At 38.7% G+C, this 19,757-nt stretch overlaps 1 protein-coding gene across 13 annotated transcripts in view; it reads right to left on the bottom strand.

Annotated features, from left to right (window-relative positions):
• The window catches only part of LOC127430763 (E3 ubiquitin-protein ligase NEDD4-like), a 107,078-nt gene that overhangs the window by 46,503 nt on the left and 40,818 nt on the right, over nucleotides 1-19,757 (bottom strand). For 3 of the 13 annotated variants that reach the window (XM_051680800.1, XM_051680798.1, XM_051680799.1), the window contains exons 4-12: nucleotides 16,300-16,338; nucleotides 15,539-15,592; nucleotides 6,935-6,985; nucleotides 6,121-6,171; nucleotides 3,855-3,916; nucleotides 3,342-3,444; nucleotides 2,487-2,647; nucleotides 996-1,131; nucleotides 562-747 (exon numbers count right to left, since the gene is read on the bottom strand). In XM_051680800.1, the coding sequence (XP_051536760.1) occupies nucleotides 562-747; nucleotides 996-1,131; nucleotides 2,487-2,647; nucleotides 3,342-3,444; nucleotides 3,855-3,916; nucleotides 6,121-6,171; nucleotides 6,935-6,985; nucleotides 15,539-15,592; nucleotides 16,300-16,338 (843 nt within the window). Of the gene's footprint in view, nucleotides 1-561; nucleotides 748-995; nucleotides 1,132-2,486; nucleotides 2,648-3,341; nucleotides 3,445-3,854; nucleotides 3,917-6,120; nucleotides 6,172-6,934; nucleotides 6,986-10,876; nucleotides 13,912-15,538; nucleotides 15,593-16,299; nucleotides 16,339-19,757 lie in introns of those variants that run through there. The other 10 variants (XM_051680791.1, XM_051680794.1, XM_051680796.1 and 7 more) reach the window with 7 other exon arrangements.

Raw genomic sequence — 19,757 nt, 5'->3', positions numbered from 1 at the left:
GGATTCTTCATTGACATTGACATTCTATGTTTTATGCACATTTTATGTTAAATAAATGTGTAAACTAATTTAATAAATTCTGTGTACAGCTTTTTTAATAGAAGTTGCTATCATTAAATTGTATTATATTCTATTTATTTATATTATCCCTGCTCTCTAGATATCAGCATTGGCCACTGAAAAAAGCCGTAATCAGTCATCTACTAAATCCATCCCTAAAGTCAACATGAAACATTCACAAACCATTTTCCTTCCCAAATGTGAGATGTTACTAGGTGAAAAGGGACATTATATGAGAGAGATAAAAAGTAGGCTGGAACTTGACTTTATGCATCAGGAATTGATTGGATAATGATACTGTAAATGGGCGTTCCATACCTGAATGGAGCCAGACCTGAATGCGTGTTAACATTTATTCAAGAATTGGGCACAGTAAGAGTAGAAATAAACAGGAAAGCATATAGGCTCAATTTTAATTTCATGTTGACTTTCAGTTGTTTCATTCATTGATTTATTCATCAATTTTTGTTGTTTTTGTTTTTCCAAACCATTTCATCTTACCACAGCAGAGCTGGGTCCTGGGATTTCTCCGTTCGTGTCTGGAGCAAGAGACAATCTAAGGCTGATCTCATCAGAGAACTCTGGAGTGCTTGAGTGGGGCATCGCGAGAGAAGAGGGTCCTGATAGAGAATGATTCAGTCCATCACTTATTAAAGCTGGGTCCTCCTCCGATATAGGCTCCCAAGACTGAAAAAAGTGAGACTTGCATGAGAATAACTAACTGAAAATAGCTGTTATCAAACATGTTACACTGAAAAAAAGGACAAATCTAATAATCCTACAATTATTATTTTTAACTATAGAAAAAAACTTTAAATGTCAAATTAAAAGGCTTATATAAAGTACTAAAAGCGTTTCATGGAAATTGCTTTGGCTATATACAGTATGCATTTAGCTCATTTCATAGCCGCAGAGGTCAGGGGTTAAGTACTAACATCGTCGATGTCTCTGAGGTCCAGCTGCTCGTTTTCCAGGTCCTCGCTAATGTGCCGTCGGGAGCGGAAAACTCGGTGGGCTTCCTGGTTAATCTGCCGCAAGTGATTATCATTTTCCGTTTCTGAAACCACATCCCTAAACCACAGCAGGGGAAAGAATTTGTTCCACATGTATCTGAGTCTGGGGTGGATACAACTGCAAAACGTTGTCCTACAGTTGTGCTAAATTCAATATTATAACTATTATATATACATTTTAAAAACACAATAACAAGTCATATGAAAATAAATGATCCTGAAATGATTTACACACACACAAATAAAAATAAAATCAGCAATCAATCTACATATTTTGCTCTCCATTGGTGCACATTGATTTTTGGATATTTCAGTGTTTTTGTCAATTTTCATTCTTTACATTCAATACAACTTTTTTAAACATTTAAATGTGTTATTTTTTATGCTATTAACAAATGGCGCAGGCTAGACTCAAACCCGTGTATCCACTGGAATGCCACGACTCGAATGTCTTGGCAGCATTGACATGACTGCTGCACCATGGCTCCGATGGCTGAGTGCTGCTTTTTTCAAAATTGCATAACACAACCTCACATATATCGGTTTAACCGATTAATCGGTACCGATGGTTGCTTTTTGGAACTATCGGTTATCGGCAAAAATCTATTATTCTATATACCATAGTTGACGATTTTTTTAAATATTATAATTATTCCTCCGTGTTCCTCTGTGGCCATTGCTGGAGGATTCTACCGTTAGAACATCTTGATTGTACAGTATAAAAGCAGCCTCTAGAGGTGAAAGAAAAACAAACACTGACACCCATAGGGAATTTTATCTAAATCTTTCATCATTGACAATATTCATCAATATTTTTATCCTCATTTCAATGCATATTTAGTTTTTGTGGATTAGATAATCAAGTATTCTAAACTGAAGTGAGGGTATGCAAAGAAAATGTGATTATATGGAAATTTGCCCTGTAAGCACATTCAGCGCATCTCAAACTTCATATCTTGTGAATAATAATAAAAAAAACCTCATCTGGTGAAATATATATTAGTATGTATACAAAATCCTTCATCTGGTGAGTCTATAAATTATAAAAAGCTTAATTTGTTGAATAATTATAGAGCACGGTAATGGAGCCAAATCTTCGTCATTTCAAAATAAGAGTCCCCGGTGAATTTTGGGCTTGTTTATAGTTAAAGTCTTGCGTAATGCACAAAATTGTCATTTTTTTCCTGATGATTATTGGGATTTTGGTAGCACAAAATGAAAAAAGTTCATTTTGGACTATTGTAGGCTCTATGTCTGTTCCTGTCATGTATGTAAAAACTAAGAATAATATTGATTTTAAAAACGAATGGCTGATTAACTGGTTACCTGCATTTTCCACCATCTTAGTTATCGTATCGGCAAAATTCACTATCTTTCGATCTCTACAAATCATTCACAAAAGAGGTGACATACACACTACTGGGCCTCTTCCACTGTGTGGTGCGGTTGTTGTGGTTGACGTAGTAGGTCCGACCCAGGTTATCCACCTTCTCCTCCCAGCCTTGAGGCAGTGGCGGCAGGAGTTGCTGAGGTCTCTGGGAGCCTGGATCTGTAGAGTCTGTCACCTCCCAGCCCTTAAACAAAAAAATATACAGGTGGATTAACACATAAAAAATAGAGAGTGTGAGTTACCCACAAAAAAACAAACAAACATACTTTTACAACCAAAAACCATTCATCAGTAATTGTTTAAAAAAAAAAAAAAAGAAAATCCACAGAAAAAAATATTTTCAAACCACGAAAGTGTTTTAAGGTCACCATTTATAAAAAAGCCAAAATAGGTTTTCTGAAATTATAATATTACAATTAGTAAGCCATTTCTATGAGAATAGAATCATGGATAAAGTCATAGTATTATGAGAATAATGTAATGTTTCAAGATGCATGGCATAAACCATAATCTTACGAGAGTATAGTAATATAATTTTTTTGATAATTGTATTTAAATCCTCTGATGCATGGTGTCCACAACAGTGGACGGATATTTAAAAGCAATTTTTAGCTACTAAGGTTCTGATGTTACATCCTTTGAACTTTAAGCATAATCCTATATGATTGTTGTCTTTATATGTAATTACATTTTTATCTATGACAGCACAAATTTAACATTGCGACAAAAGGGGTGATGCACCAAGTACATATGGAATATTAATGATAGGGTTTTTTTTTTCTTTTCTGATTTCTTCAGAATTAAGGCTGAAATAAGGCGATTGTGAGTGGGAGAGAGAGACAGACACAAAAAGCTTTCTGTCGATGGGTTGAATTTACCTCAGCCTCTTCTCTCATCTCACTGGTCTCCTCTTCTTGGCCGCCATTCTTTGGCAGATAGGCCATCTTCAGCCTTAGGTAGCCTTTCACTCGAGACTTATGACTACAGGACAAATTCACACATAAATCTGTCATCATTGATTAAAAGTATAGCACAGTCATCCTTTAGTGCATCCCATTAGTGCAGTAAAACCTTTAATAAATGAACACGCAGTGGACCGGGGAGGTGTAGATTAGAAATTTGTGTATGGCGAGTGTTACAATTCTCTCTGCAGAGTTCAGTGTGGGCCTGGTTATTGCTACAGCCACAAAACACTACGGAGAGTTACTGATCTTGATTTGGTTGCTGTACATTTAGTTCTGTGAAAAAAGCATCTGGAAAACATTCAATCACAAAAGTGCGGAATCAAACTTCCAGTCCTGTGAATAGGGTCACAGTGTACTGCCAACACATCACACTGTTTGTAACTTTAAATATATCCAATGTTTTGTGAGCACTGCGGAACAACTGACCTTCTCGGACGCAGCAGAAAGTCTTTAAACGTGTACGGCCGCTCCATTGCTGGGTCTTCCGTCTAAAGGAACAAACAAAAACACAAACAACAAACAAACAGGCATCAATGTGGACTAATTTCCATGCAATCTAGCAAAACAGTAGTGTGCAACAGTTCTAGCTTGTTAGCCACTGAATGGAGGGGTGGGGGACAGAAGAAAAAGACCCTTGGGTGACGTCCAGATCTCTTACGCAACACGGTTCTCCTGTTACATTTAAACTGCCCACAGGTTGGATATTCATGGCAAAGCAGGGCTTGTCATTAGTGGCTGCATTCTGATGGAAACTGATGGAATTAGCACCTCTTAAAGTACTTGAGACCAAAACTATGCACGGTAAAGGAAATTGGGAGTTTTAAGAGGTCTGTACCAAAATAGAGGTGAAACAATACTGTTACGCAAAAAAATAGTGGAACAGTGAAAAGTAGATTAAAGCTGAAGTGTGTAACTTTTCAATGTTAAAATACTTTCTCCTATTCAAGCTAAAGTTGGAGAGACAACTATAAGCAAGCCATTTGTAGGTTAAACTGTCTCTGTGGTGCTATAAAAATTCCTCTGTTTGTTTTGAGCAAACTGTCCAGCCGGAAACAACAACACTGACTCAACCAATGGTGTGAGGTGGGGGTGGGACTATCTGTTTGTTCGATCAACAGCAGACGGGGCGTACTAGGAAGGCTGTTTTAAAACAAACTTTATTTTTGCAATTGTGTTTGTTGGCGCTAGTGGCACAGAAATTACACACTTTAGCTTTAATTAATGAACAGACTGAAAGTAAATTAATATTTCGACAACTGATCAATATATAGGAAAGCATTTATTTTTAAAGCAATGTAAATGAGAGCAGACAGAATAAGAGTGTGGGTCTGGACTGCAACCATGCTGAACGGAATGGTGAATATGTAGGCAGCCACAAGGAAAACAGACCAGCCTCTGTGTGCGAATCTATGTGTGTAATACAGCAAAGATCTCTCGCTCAGCCACTGGAAATAGTTTAGACAAAAACAAGACTTGTTCCATTCCAAATAATTTCCCATGAAGTTCACTGCAGGAAAACTGTCTCTTCCTTAAAAGTTAATTGGAACTAAATGGCATGATTTGAAAATCACTGGTTTTTAAATTGCCATTCTATGATTTTATAATTCTTCAAATTGATACATCTAAATAAAAGTGGGTTAAAAAAACACACTCTGTCAAACTAAAAATATATAGCTACCAATTACATTTTAACATGGTGGTCCCTCGCAAAGGGGATCTTCCTATTTGGGGGTTTTTCATATCAAAAAGTTAAAAAACCCACACAAAAAAACCACAGTTTTATTCATTATTGAATAAGGTTGTAGTTGGAGATATACTGGGCCACCCAAGAAGCATGTCCCGCTTAAGTCAGAGTTATTTTTTTACATTGTCTGGTGCCGGGATAGCCCCATTTAAAAGCAGCCTATGTGTTTACATTCCAAGCAACTGCCTTTCCACACTGTACAGGGACACGGGCACCAATCCATCCTTTAATTACAACGCTGACACCATCATGTGACCAAACCATCTCTTACAACTACCCTCCCTTCCTCCGTCATACATTCTTTCTCAGTGTTTAAATAAAGCCATAAGACACAAGACGTCATACGTTACAGTGAATTTACTACTAAGGGGTTAAGGCACATTGTGAAGCGGAGAAAAGTTACATTTATTAGTAAGTAAAATCAGAATAACAATGCGTACATGATCTCTATGAGAGAAGCTTGATCACAGTAGCTCGAGTGTTCACGTGAAAACTTACGTTGTTTAGTGCACGCATTGTATAGGACAAATTATTGCATGAACACATGAGCCACTGTGAATGAGCTTTTCATGCACTCATCAACACGCAAAACATGTCAAGATTTTCATTGAAAAATGACTTCAATTTTTGGTTGTTTTTCACCAAAACCTATCGAAAGTCTTCAGAAGACTTGAAAAACAATGTACAAATCACACAGACTACTTTTATGATACTTTTGGGACCTTTTCTATGCTTTAAAGTAAGATGCTATCTGCCATTGTATTAAACATATATTTTGTGTTCTGCTTAAGAAAGAAAGTCGCACTGGTTTGGAACAATATACAGTAAGGGTGAGTAAATCATGACAACTATTCATTTAACCATGGTAAATTCACTGTACCGCACAGCATCTTGTGGTTTATTCGTGTACTTGACATTCATTAGAGCAACACAAGTACACAAACTTACTGGTAAATGGTTAAGAGGTACATCCACCTGTCCAAGGAAGTCATCTCTGGTCTGTATACGAAAGAGAGAGAGACAACGAGAGAAAAGAGTTAATAATAAAGCAATGTAGAGCTTTGGCTGCATATCAATGGTTTCTGAACTTTGGCAGGGCTTGAAGGGGAAAATTACAGAGATGAGGATCATCAATACACGCCTGTATAACCCAAGAAGAATGAATGTGCGTGTGTACTGTATGTGTGTGAGTGAGTGACTAATAGAGAGAAGGAAATACAGAAATAAGGGCACTGTTAATTCCAATAGGCATCACTTAAAGGAATGGTTCACCCAAAAATGAAAGTTCTGTCATTTTCTAATGTCGTTTTAAACCCATATGACTTTTTTTTCTTTATGTGGAACACAAAAGGAGATGTTAAGCAGTATGTCATCCTCATTCACCATTCTCTTTCATTGTATGAAAAAAAATTGTAATGAAAACAGATGGTTACTGAGGGAAACTTCTGCTAATATCTCATTTTGTGTTCCACAGAAGAAAGCCATACAGATTTGGAACAATATGAAGGTACATAATGACAGAATTTTCATTTTTTGGCAAACTATCCCTTTAAGAAAAACCTGACCAACCCAGTGAGGAGTAGCAGATGGGCCATGAGTGAGGATCAAAGGTCAAAGTCAGGAGGAGTGTGTTAATGCATGATCCACCAATCACAAGCCTCCGATCGCACTCCAACTCCACCCACCAAATCTAATAAGCCAAAGAGTGAGATTGACAGCTGTGATTGCCAGGTAGTTGGGTCACACTAGACCAATAGATTACCTGACCGAGGTTGAAAAGCCCATTCTTGGAGCGATCATGACCCAAGTGAGCCTGTGTGGAATAAACTTATTAAGACAACAAGGACCATACTCTCAAGTCTGTGTTGCACAACGTTTAAAGCATCTGAATAGCCAGTTTGTTCATAAATAAAAGTATGTCATCATTTACTAACTCTGATGCTGTTCCAAACCTGTAGGACTTTCTTCCGTGGAACACAAAAGGATGTGTTTGGCTGAATGACAGCCTCAGATACCATTAAGTGAATGGCGATTGAGACTGTCATTCATCCCTAACATCTCGTTTTTTTGTTTAGTTTTTTTTTTTTTCTTAGATGAAAGTCATACAGATTTAGAGCAACAAGAGGGTGTTAACTGTTTACATGATAACAGAATGTTGGGCGTACTACCCCTTGGCAACCAGTTATCGCCTTTTTATTGCCAACTTCAGGGCTTCACCATGAAAGAGATGAATGACATGCAATCCTGTAAAATAACTGAAATACACAGGCTTAATTAGCATATACATTGGAAAAACGATTTCCAATGCAAATGAAGCAATCCAATTTCAAAACTGGTCAGACTGCTACTTGCATACAAAAACTTTTTGCCAAAAATAAAAAAAATTGAAATACTTTTCACATCAGAAGACTTCTGACAACCAGTTAGTGAGCACCAGAACAGTAGATTGGGCACAAGCTTTGGATAACAACACTCATATATCACTGAAAGGTTAATTATGAGTCACTATGTGTGGTGGTGAGTGAATGACAGGACCACGAACACATTCTCATGCCCCTCTTCATCACGGAAAACCTACCATGCTTGAGATATTAAATATATTAGATAATAAAGCTGGGCATTTCTGAGCCAAAAGGGTTGACAACCACCAGGAGCTTTTCAACTTGATGGTGAATCACAAAAGCAGCTTTCCCAATTGGAAATCAAGAAAATAACAGCTCAACAAGCTGCACGATTTGAGGTATTATTCATGTCCATTGCATAAACAGCACAGGAGGAGCCAGGAGCGCTAAAGAAGCCATGTCACAGCACATATTTTTAACAGCTGAAGATCATTTTACTTTGACACGGCATCTAAAAAACATGAGCTCCAGTGCGAAAAACGGAGAAAAAAAAAACAAAAACTGAAAGACATGGCATAATTCAAAGACATCTGAATAGCATGTTTACATTGAAAACCATTGAAAAGCGCGTTCAGTGTGAATGGCCCCTTCTGCAGAAAATGTTAATACTTAGAATCTTGGTTTGGGCAATATTAATAGAGAGGGTTGCCGTAGCAAGCAACGCTTATTAATCAAACAGGCATAAAAGAATGATCTAGAAAACTCACAAAGCTGGTTGAAAGGTCACATTCTAGAAGAATTCTGGCCCTGTATTGGCAAGGATTCCTGTCACTAAGGAACCTATTTTTCTTTCCTTTTGTAATAATGAACTCATGTCTTTTATTTTCAAAGGGACTTTAAGCCCATTAAGATACATCTTTATGATCATGAAAGTCCAGTTCCCACACAATGCTCTCGAGTTAAAAATAAATATTTGCTTAGTCATCGTCCATCAGAGAGCTGAGTTAGCAGACGACACAAGCCTTTAAAGAGGGTGAAAAGTGCAAAAACAGAGGAAAAACAAGCAGAAATCAAGACAGCAGGGAAGAACCAAGAAGCCATGTTTAAATATACATAGATGTACACACAAAGAGAAAAAGAATCGCTAGTCAAATAAACAAAATAGCAGATCAAAAGAAGCACATTACTTTGTGAGGCTATAGGTCACGTAGCCACTTTAAGGGACTGCAAGGTTAGGGGTTACGACAACGGGACCTGAGAAAAAAAAACTTCCGCCATCAGTTTCGCAACATACTGTGGCACTAAAATAAGATTGGAGAACTGACAAATTTAGCAACAGGGTTCCTGCCTAAATGCCAACAGCAAACTATCACTGCAATGATGGGCATTGCTGAAAGAAGAGCCTGGCTCTTTCATTCAATCTCATTTTCACTCCCTCAAACTCTTCTTCTTTTACCTATGAGCAAAGCTCTCAATCTTAATGTCTGGAAGAAAGCCGCCACAGCAGACTTAAGTGAGATTTCCACCCGTAGCTCTCCTAACACTTGCTAAATCTGGTGAGACAGCAAACGGTCACATGCATAAACCTGATAGTACTGGCAGGTCAATGGAAAATCCATGTGGTATGACAGTTTTTATCCAAGTCACAAGGAACAAATGCAATAAATGACAAATTAAATTTTATTTAATTATGGAAAAGCTATAGTATTAGTGAAATTCTACTACATGCCTTTTAAAAAACAAGTCTTGTATAAAATCTGCTTAAACCATTCTAAGGTGGTTAGCTTAGTTTATTTTGATGGTCTTAGAAGGATTTTGGGCACTTGAGATGACCAGGCTGGGAGACCAGTTATACCAGCCAAGACCAGCAAACCACCTCTTGCTGTTTATTGTCAGCAGTGACACTGTATTGTAATAGAGGTAATTCTTTGTAAACTGCAATTCTGTATGACAGTTATGATGTATTATAAACCTAATCTTAAGAGTTTTTTTTCCCTTAGAATCCTGCAAATATTGTAAGATACTGTGTTTATCAACAAAAGATCTGTGCACAAGTACACTCCAGCCGATGAACTTAGTCTGCTGGAACATTCAGCTCTTGGAGTGACTCATTTCCAGTAATGCCTTTTGAACAGGTACTGAAAATACATATGCTTCCTTTAGCTGCCACAGAAATTGGGGAAGTATTTGTGTGGCATTCCTGATTCTGGAATCGGAAGATTCTAGAATGTGGATGCCTCAGAGATTCCGGCTTTGCTGTTTGCAAATATGATCACTGTGAAAGCTACATCCACTTTTTCCACATTCCATTGGAAATATGTGGTCATGGTTTGTGCAAGTGACAAATAACAGTTAAACAAAGGGTTATTCTACCTGTAACAAATTGATAAATGCCACACAGTATGTCACACTACTCTAATAAATTGTCTTCTTAGATGAGTGAATAACTGAACTGATGAGTGAACTCCCAAAAGGCAGATAAATTAAATGAAAACCTGTATAATCAGTCTGATAAATTACATTTGGCATGAATAAAAAGAACCAGATGTGTGAGGAACTATTTAAGAAACACACACAAACCCTTGAGCTTAATATAACTGTGATTCGTTCAGATTTTCTACATTTGAGTAATAACAATACATGAACGCAGTCCTTTTGTAAGGTTACTGATATGAGAGCTTATTAAACTTCTTTATTGGCAGTCTGGGTTTAACCACACATTAGATCTTAATCACCAAAGAACAGCTGTTACAAGAGATGAACAGTGTCCCAGACCAAAGGAGAAAGGCCACTTTGAAAACTAACAAAAACACTTGACACAGGACTAAAGACAGAACAGGCCCCTCTTACAGAAAAGGGGGAAAGACAAGTCGACAAGCCCCCATGAATGAAGTTACGTCTGAGAATGCTTCCAGTCTCCATATATTTTCCAATTTCAAAATATCGTACTGAGTGTGTAAAGGTTTGCATTCTTGTTATTGGGAAACCAGAGACAGTGTGGTTAAGTTTTGTTCCTGGACCCCATTTTCTTGGAATTTTCACTTCCTAGAATGTGGACAAGTCATTCCTGAACCCACCTCCTCTTTCCTGAACTAAATCCTGCTACCTTTTATTCATCTGTTTTTGCCATTCTCAAGCCACTTACAAACTATTAACATATTGAGTTTTACACTTTATGAGATCTCAAAACCCAATACTGCATTTCGGGTCTAAGTGTCGTACATAGCAGGTACCCAAAAATTAAATGGCTCGTTAGTAACCTCAAAATGGTTTTCAAAAGTGTTATTATTTTAGGTCAATAAATGCAAATAAGATTGATAGCTTCATTATCAGCAGAACTTTAAGTCCTATGCAGTAATTACCTGTGGGTTGATGCAGACAGGCACCTTTCCAAAGGTAATATCCCGAGATTGGGTGGGACTGTGCTCGCCTCCCTGGCTGAAATATATCTTAAACTTGGGCTGTCTGGGGTTCTGCTCCTTCCTAATCTTGAATGTGCAACCTCGAGGTATGTTCTCAACAATCTCACTCTCTTTTTCCATTTCTGAGATTGGGGCATGAAGATTTGGCATGGACCCGAGGCGTGAAGGAACTCCTCTGGATTGTAACGGCTGCGAAGCGCTCCTCTCAAGTCGGATCCGAGGGTATCGCACAACATGCCCAGCTTCAGATTCCGTCAAGCCAAAATCAGTCACTTCAGTTTGAGAATTAGTGCTTGTGTGCCGTCCTTGGTCCTGTTGAAGCTGGAAAACAAGTCTCTGTGTGCCAGTGCTTCCATTTGTGTTTTGCCGGACGTACCAGCGATGGAACGGGCCATTCTGGCCTTCTTTGCTGAATGGCATGATCTTAAACTGCTGGACATCTGAGCCATCTGCAAATCTTCTTTGAATAGAGAAACCTCCCATGCTAAGCCCTTGGGGACCTCCACTGGGTACACCCATAATGGCATATCCATTTTGCCCATCAATTGGCCGGACACAAAACACTTGTCTCTCAGGCTGGATAGGCTTAGTGCCTGGTTGACTTTGGTCCACATTGTGGCACGGTGGGCCCTCTCTTCTGTGGTAGGGTGGAGGTGGAGGTAAAGGCCAACCTTCACCAGGTTCAGGGTAGGGTGGAGCTGGCTCCTGGGGGTATCCCGGAGGTGGATCAAGGGATGATGCATCTTTTTGGGGAGCACTTGAACGTTGGAGCGATATCTGCACAGAGGTGCTCTTGGTCATCCGTGGTTCGGTTTGACCCTGGAGCTGTGGGATGAACATCGAAGAACTTCGCTTTAGAGAGGCATCAGAAACAGCAGCCGTACCCGACTCTGGGTTCTCAGTAAGTCCTCCGTTTCGTGGCTGCGTATGGTACATCATGGCTCCTACGCCGCTGTAGTCTCTCCCATTACTGGTAGCATTCTCTTCTCTATCCTCTGCCGCCCCATTAAGCTGCTCAAACTCAGGCACAGTATTACTGCATCCAGAGCCAAAATACAACTGCAGGCGGTGAGACATTCTCCTGTCTATCTTGATCTGTCTCTGTCCAGCTCTGCTGGATCTGTCTCGCCCACTCTTTTGTGCATGTGATCCCCTTTTGCTCTCTCTCTCTCTCTCTCTCACTCTCTCACTCTCTGTCTTGCTCATCCACTCTTTCCTTTCTTTCTCTCTTTCCCTTACTCACAGACAGAGACTGCTTCATTTAACAGCTACCAGTGAAGCGCTGCCAGGGAGCTTAAAAGTTCAACCCACATACTTCAGGCAGAGAGAGAGAGGGAGCGAAAAAAGCTGGAAAGAGGAGTCAGATGGGGAAATGAAAAAAAAAGAAAAAAAAACTCTTATGTATCAAACCGTTAGCCCTGCACTCCGATAGCGACAGAAAGCAGAAATAGCCCAAGTGGCAAGCTGCATTCCAGGCATGATTGGATAAGGACGCCTGGTGCTCTTGCAAGCAAAGGTGAGGGTAGGGTGGCAGGAGTCACATGATCCAGATGGCACCCACCCCCACCTCTTGGTTAGGCCCAAACAGCACTCTCTCAGCTGCTACTGATCTGTCAGAAGGAACTAGACCACCAGGGGTGGGATGAGTGAGAGAGGGATCACAGCTGACTCAGAAAACACAAGCTCATAAATCTATGCTCATCCCACACACCGGGGACACTGGGCCAAGCCAACTTGGGACGTGGTATAACCCACAGAGTTCATTCCACTTAAACCATCTCTCAGAACCTCAAAATCTTCAACATCACAAGACAACAACCCTGTAGAGAAAAACAATTCTTAAACCAGCCAAACCTAGTCTTACCTAGTCTCCCACCCTAGTCAGGATGGTCTGAATGTTGGTTTTAGAGGGGTTTTGGGCACTTGTCATCTAGTCAGGTTCGAAGAACAGTTGGCCAACAAGCTAAACACCAGCTTGGCTAGACTGGCAGACCAGCTAAACCAGCTTAAACCAGCTAAGACCAGCAACCCATATTAGGCTGGTCTAAGCTGCTTTTTAGTCGGGAAAAGGAAGAATCTGACCCTCTTCTCACAAACATATCAAATTTCCAGGATGTGTACATTTAATTGAAAAAAAACCACTGCTTTTTACATTGACATGCAAATTGTCTCATCAAGATTCTTCAGGGCTGGCATGGTTGAAATATTCTATCGGCTTTAAAAATACTCATGGGAAGTTTTTAACCGCAAGGCATTCACACTCAACACAATAACAAAGGTTCAGGATACAACACAGGGGCTATTTTACAAGAGCTGAAAAAATAAATCCACAACAATTACCATTCCTAAAACAAAAGCAACCGTTTAAGGCAATCTAATGTATTTTGCAAGGCTTAAAAACCTGCTTAAATTTTGGGTAATCTGGAAAACAAATAATATAAATATCTATATATTTTTTTTTCTTCTTAATTGACTGGTTGTATAATTAATCACTGGTCAATAGCTTTAACTTTTTTGTGCTGGCATTTGGTTCTGTTCAATGAAAACAACCCAAAATCCACAAAAAAAAAAAAAAAAAAATTCCAAAAAGATTGGTATCTTTAACTCTGTGCTGCTGACAGGCTTCAAATATCATAATCGATTTGAAGCAGACTGCTGACAGGCCGAGCAAGTTGAAAATCATACATGAAAATCCAGAGAGATTACACCACATTGTTTGCATGCAAGCTGAGAGTGACATACTGTAGTGCATAGCCCTTTGTCTAAGGAGAAACAGAGGGCAAACGTGACTATTGCCAAGAGTGTTAAAGACTATTTTCCTAATTTTATGCACTGAATTTGGGCAAAATTCTGGCACGTTCTGCAGAATGGACCCTTATGTTGTTTCAAAAACCCATGTCTTTCTTCTGTTGAACACAAAAAGAGATTCTAGGCAGATTTTACACAAAGTCACCATTCACTTTTATTGCATCCTTTTTCCATACAATGAAAGTGAATGGTGACTGAGACTGCCAAACATCTCCTTTTGTGTTCCACGGAAGACAAAGTAATTTGGGTTTGGAACAACATGAGTGTAAGTAAATTATGACATAATTTTCATTTTTGGGTAAACTAGCCCTTTATATCACTCTACAAATGATCAACAACACTATTTACAGTCTGTCAGGGTTGCCATCCCAACGTAAACCGTGAAATCAGTGCAGCCTCTTATGGAATGAGTGAGCAAGACAGACTCACAACTGAAAGAAAGGCATTGATTGTGAGTGTGTGGGCACTCTGCAAGGGGGTATTGTTTGTGAGGGCACACATGCCCAGCAGTGGGTGAGTTGCAAACAAAGAGTGGAGACATCATGGCGTAAGCATTAGTTTCACAGTGCTGTGCATTCTTGGAACTATGAAAGAGAGCTCATATCATATTAATATTAAAAATATATCTTTGAACCCATTTACACCTGGTATTAAGATGCTTTTTGGGTGATCCGTTCACAAGTGGTCAGCGCTATATATACACATTTAAATGGGGTCTAAAACATGAATGGATCACAAAAACGTCCCTGACAGCAGCGAAGCACCCCCCCCCCCCTTTCATGTCAACCAACTACTGTGTTTCAACAAGATTTTTAAACTTTGCCTGTTACGTGCTGGTTTACAAGGAAAATACATCCTTTTGGAAAATCTGAAAAAGTGAAAACATACACAAGCACGAGAGCTTCACAGATCTCCTTCAGTGTGTCTGATATCAACATGGAGAGACACAGAAGAGAAGCACACACATTTAAAGCTCTGCTATCTCAGGTACTCCTTTAAAACAAGGGATGATTTTGCTCTAAATGTTGCATTTGTGCTTAGATTCAATTTTAGCTGCATCTGGGAGAAACAGCGTGCCGGATTTGTTTGTGCTTTTCTTGTCTTTTCATGCTTTTCATGTCAAACCCACAATGTATTTTGACGAGATCCATGAAAATAAAATCATCCAAGAGTACAAACAAGCTGAAACTTAAAATTCATTCAGAACTGAAAAGAATTGATAAAAAATGGTTCTCTATAATTCAATTTGACTAGTCGGGTCAATTTGGCCTTAAGTCGAGTCTCCCATGTGCTTCATGTGTAAAGCACTATTTGTGTAATGTAGGGTGTACCAAATCAGCCACTTGCAAGGTTCTATGATGGTTAATATGCTGCCTAAGTAGGCAGTAGACAGCAAGACAGCTCACTAGGTTTTGGAGCAGAGTTAGAGTGGAAACAAAAAAGTAAATCAGTAATAGCTCATCATGTGTTCTACTTCATTGTAGCATGCAGAATGAACTAGTTTACAGAATCTTTCCCAATCACACACATTTGAAAAAGAAGGAACAATTTGAAATCATGCCAAATAGGATAAAGAGGACAAAGTACATTTACATCTATGTAACTGGTAGTCACTTTAATTCAAAGCAACTTCCAGTCCAATTAAGGTATACATTTTTATCAGTAAGTGGGAATCTAACCATTGGTGTTACAAGTGCATGCTGTAACAGTTGAACTACAAGAACGTAACCAGTAATGCTATAACCCCACTAGAATACTGACTGGTGTGTTCTTATGAGTGTGTGGGGGTCTTACCAGTCGGTTTTCATCAAACACCTCAAATAGAAGCCTGTGGTTCTGCGGGCAGACCTGCACACATGAAAGAAGATAGAAGGCAAAGTTATACAATGTTTATGGCTAGCAGTACCATAAATTCCAATTCATTTCATAAACTAAAAATAGAACAGCAAACAAACAAAAGCATGCATGCTTGAGTGCATTCGCAGTCACACGCAACCAACATAACCATCCAAAGCAAGCACTTACCATCTGCAATATAACGCCATTTTACTAGCGGGGCTGTTTTCTGAGATTCAGGTGCCAAACTTGGTTCTGGTGCGAATGTAAGTGAATGCTTTCTAATGAATAGGGGGGTCATTATCCGAGGCTTAGAATAGCGCCTATAAATCACATCTGTGTGAATGGAGTTCTAAATGAAACAGCTCTGCGAAGCTGAAACACTCTTTTTTTCACTAGACTGTTTTACGTTCGAGCAACATTGACGATCACTGCCGCCATGCAATGCTGCATCCTATAACTGATTACGATGATTGTTGCTATTATAGAGGAGCTGAAAGGTGATATATGTTCTTTGTGTTCTTTGAGATATATTATAAAGTGATGATTTTTAAAGCACTGGAATGCTGAGATAAATATGATAGTTCAATGACATCAAGCTGGAACATTCAGGAAGTATAAAAGCCTTCCCAGTTTTCACACTGAGTGAATTATGAATAATGTGAGCCAGGTTAGGCTTATTCAAGGACAACCTATAGCAACGGAACAATGAAACTTACCCTGAAATAGAATTCCTCGTTCCATTTTGGATTCAGTGTCTGAAAAAGAAAGCACACATTCACAGTAAGTTTAAAAAAAAAAAAATTGTAAAAAGAGTCTGTTGTCATTTCACCTTTATGCTGTTCCAAACTTGTATGCCTTCCTTTCGTGAAACATTAAAAGAGGAGAGTTTAAAAGTATTTTAATGCTAATACTAATAATCTTACCCTCCTTCACCTTTTGTGTTCCACATAAGAAAGAAAGTCATAAGGGTTTGGAATGACATGAGGGGGAGTAAATGATGTCAGAAGTTTCATTTTTGGCTGAACTATGCCTTTAAATCCAGTGTAAACCCTAAATTTGTATGAGAATGTGGTAGAGATAAATTCAACCAGCCATTTCAACAACGTACAAGTAAGCGTCAAGTATGCCATTATCTGAATTAGATTTATAACACAATGGAAATTCAGGACAGGAGACATTGGCTAATATTTACTGCACTTGAAAAAAATATTTTATGATCGCATATACACAAAGATAAAAGACGGGGTGGAGGGAATCGGGGACTGACATCCAGACAGAGTGAGTGCAGCAGCCCTTTGACTGCTATTGATCCTGTTAAGTGGTAGAAGAACTTAATCATTATGTCAAAATGGCAGATTGGATAACATTTTAATTTAAATGTCCTCAAAGGAGTACCTTAATTGATCTTCGAGGTAAAGCACAAACAGACATCCATACAGTAGCTCACCCTTTAATATGACACTAACACAAACAAGAAATTATTTATTGCCATGAAAGACATAAACATACTATAGATACATGTTCACTGCAATGATAAGTACAGGTACACTCACAAACGTATGTGATGCTGTGAAGTGTGAATTGTTCTAATTTATTGGTCTGTGAACCATGTGCCAAAGCTTATGAAAATACCTTGGGTTATTAAAGTGCAGAAACACACCCAGGTGTAAATTATATACATTGAGGAAGAACATAAAGCAATGAATGATGCAAGCTCTAGTCGCTGTGACCAATGCTGGTTAAGTGTGTAGTTGTTATCCACTTTCTTTTAAAGTCAGTGTGTAATAACTCTGTAACTTTCCTTTTTGAGCAACATCACCAATTACTCTTAAGGACAAAGTCTACTTTGGTTTTCATACCGGTACATCAAGCGTGAAGCAAATTTCGTCAATAGCATAATATGCACAGATTGTCCGCATCTAGCCTAGTTTTTTTTAGATATGCGGTGGCGGAAGCCTGTGTCATTGCGCATCGTCTGTGCATGCGACTTGTGTTGACTGTACTAAAGAATCGCAGCAGCAGTGGTGCGTATGTGTCGAAAGAGTCCATATGTGCTCTTCAAAAGAGTATACTTTGAAAGTGTAGAGCGCCCAACTGTGCATAAGACGTACTGATACGTGGAAAACGTGAAGTATACCCTAGCCTTTAATTTTTCAAACCCCTCCCCTAAAATCACCATGCTCCTTTCTGGTATGTAATGAATACTTTTCACGATCAAATCAATTCCTGATGAATGAAATCATGTCCCTCTCTACATTGTTGATTATGAAATATTTAGAAATAAAATGGGTTGTGAACAACATCAAAATTTTATGCAGTGTGAGGAATTTACAGTATTGACTTTATGCCGACAATTCTGTGGGACATTGTGTAATATGAATCTTAATTTGTATTTATATTGTTACAATATCCTATACCCAAATTGCACACACCTGTACATAGGTTTCCTTTTCCATTTTGTTGTGTTTATTCTTACATGTACTTTAGTGCTCAAAGCTACTTCTGACTTCAATGAGAGCCAATCACTGCTTATTTAAGCCAGCTTATTCTACTATAAATCAGCATCTATATACACTGGCGGCCAAAAGGTTGGAATAATGTACAGATTTTGCTCTAGTGGAAAGATATTGGTACTTTTATTCACCAAAGTGGCATTCAACTGATCACAATGTATAGTCAGGACATTAAAAACATGAAAAATTACTATTACAATTTGAATTTGATTTTCAGAACTTCTTAAACTACTTCAAATAGTTCTCATCAAAAAATCCTCCATGTGCAGCAATGACAGCTTTGCAGATCCTTGGCATTTTAGCTGTCAGTTTGTCCAGATACTCAGGTGACATTTCACCCCACGCTTCCTGTAGCACTTGCCATAGATGTGGCTGTCTTATCGGGCACTTCTCACGCACCTTACAGTCTAGCTGATCCCACAAAAGCTCAATGGGGTTAAGATCCATAACACTCTATTCCAATTATCTGTTGTCCAATGTCTGTGTTTCTTTGCCCACTCTAACCTTTTCTTTTTGTTTTTCTGTTTCAAAAGTGGCTTTTTCTTTGCAATTCTTCCCATAAGGCCTGCACCCCTGAGTCTTCTCTTTACTGTTGTACATGAAACTGGTGTTGTGCGGGTAGAATTCAATGAAGCTGTCAGCTGAGGACATGTGAGGCGTCTATTTCTCAAACTAGAGACTCCGATGTACTTATCCTGTTGTTTAGTTTTACATCTGGCCTTCCACATCTCTTTCTGTCCTTGTTAAAGCCAGCTGTCCTTTGTCTTTGAAGACTGTAGTGTACACCTTTGTATGAAATCTTCAATTTTTTGGCAATTTCAAGCATTGTATAGCCTTCATTCCTCATAACAATGATTGACTGATGAGTTTCTAGAGAAAGCTGTTTCTTTTTTGCCATTTTTGACCTAATATTGACGTTAAGACATGCCAGTCTATTGCATAATGTGGCAACTCAAAAACAAACACAAAGACAATGTTAAGCTTCATTTAATGAACCAAATAGCTTTCAGCAGTGTTTGATATAATGGCAAGTGATTTTCTAGGACCGAATTAGCAATTTAGCATGATTACTCAAGGATAAGGTGTTGGATTGATGGCAGCAGGAAATGGGGCCTGTCTAGATTTGATCAAAAATTACTTTTTTCAAATAGTGATGGTGCTGTTTTTTACATCAGTAATGTCTTGACTATACTTTGTGATCAGTTGAATGCCACTTTGGTGAATTAAAGTACCAATTTCCTTCCGAAACAGCAAAATCTGTACATTATTCCAAACTTTTGGCCGCCAGTGTATATATATATATATATATATATATATATATATATATATATATATATATATATATATATATATGATTCTGTTGGGGATCTTTATAACTTGCTAATCCTCCTCTCTAAATTACTTAACTCTTACTGGGTCCTGTTAACTCCCAACTTTCCAAACAACCATAGTAGCGATACAGATGAGACATCATAGAAAGTCAGTGTTTCAGGCTGGTGAACTGAAATCGTATCTCCTTGCAGTGACTGAATCATGTTTGGCAGCCAGGGCATCCCCACCCTGCATCGATCTTATTCTACTCGACATGACCACTGTGATTGAAAGTCCACCACCGACTGCCACACAAGTATCTCATCCTTGTCTGGATTTGTGTTTGCCTG

This window comes from Myxocyprinus asiaticus, chromosome 40 (genome assembly GCF_019703515.2).
Source record: "Myxocyprinus asiaticus isolate MX2 ecotype Aquarium Trade chromosome 40, UBuf_Myxa_2, whole genome shotgun sequence".
Taxonomy (NCBI): Eukaryota; Metazoa; Chordata; class Actinopteri; order Cypriniformes; family Catostomidae; genus Myxocyprinus; species Myxocyprinus asiaticus.
This window is presented reverse-complemented; position numbering and strand designations above follow the sequence as displayed.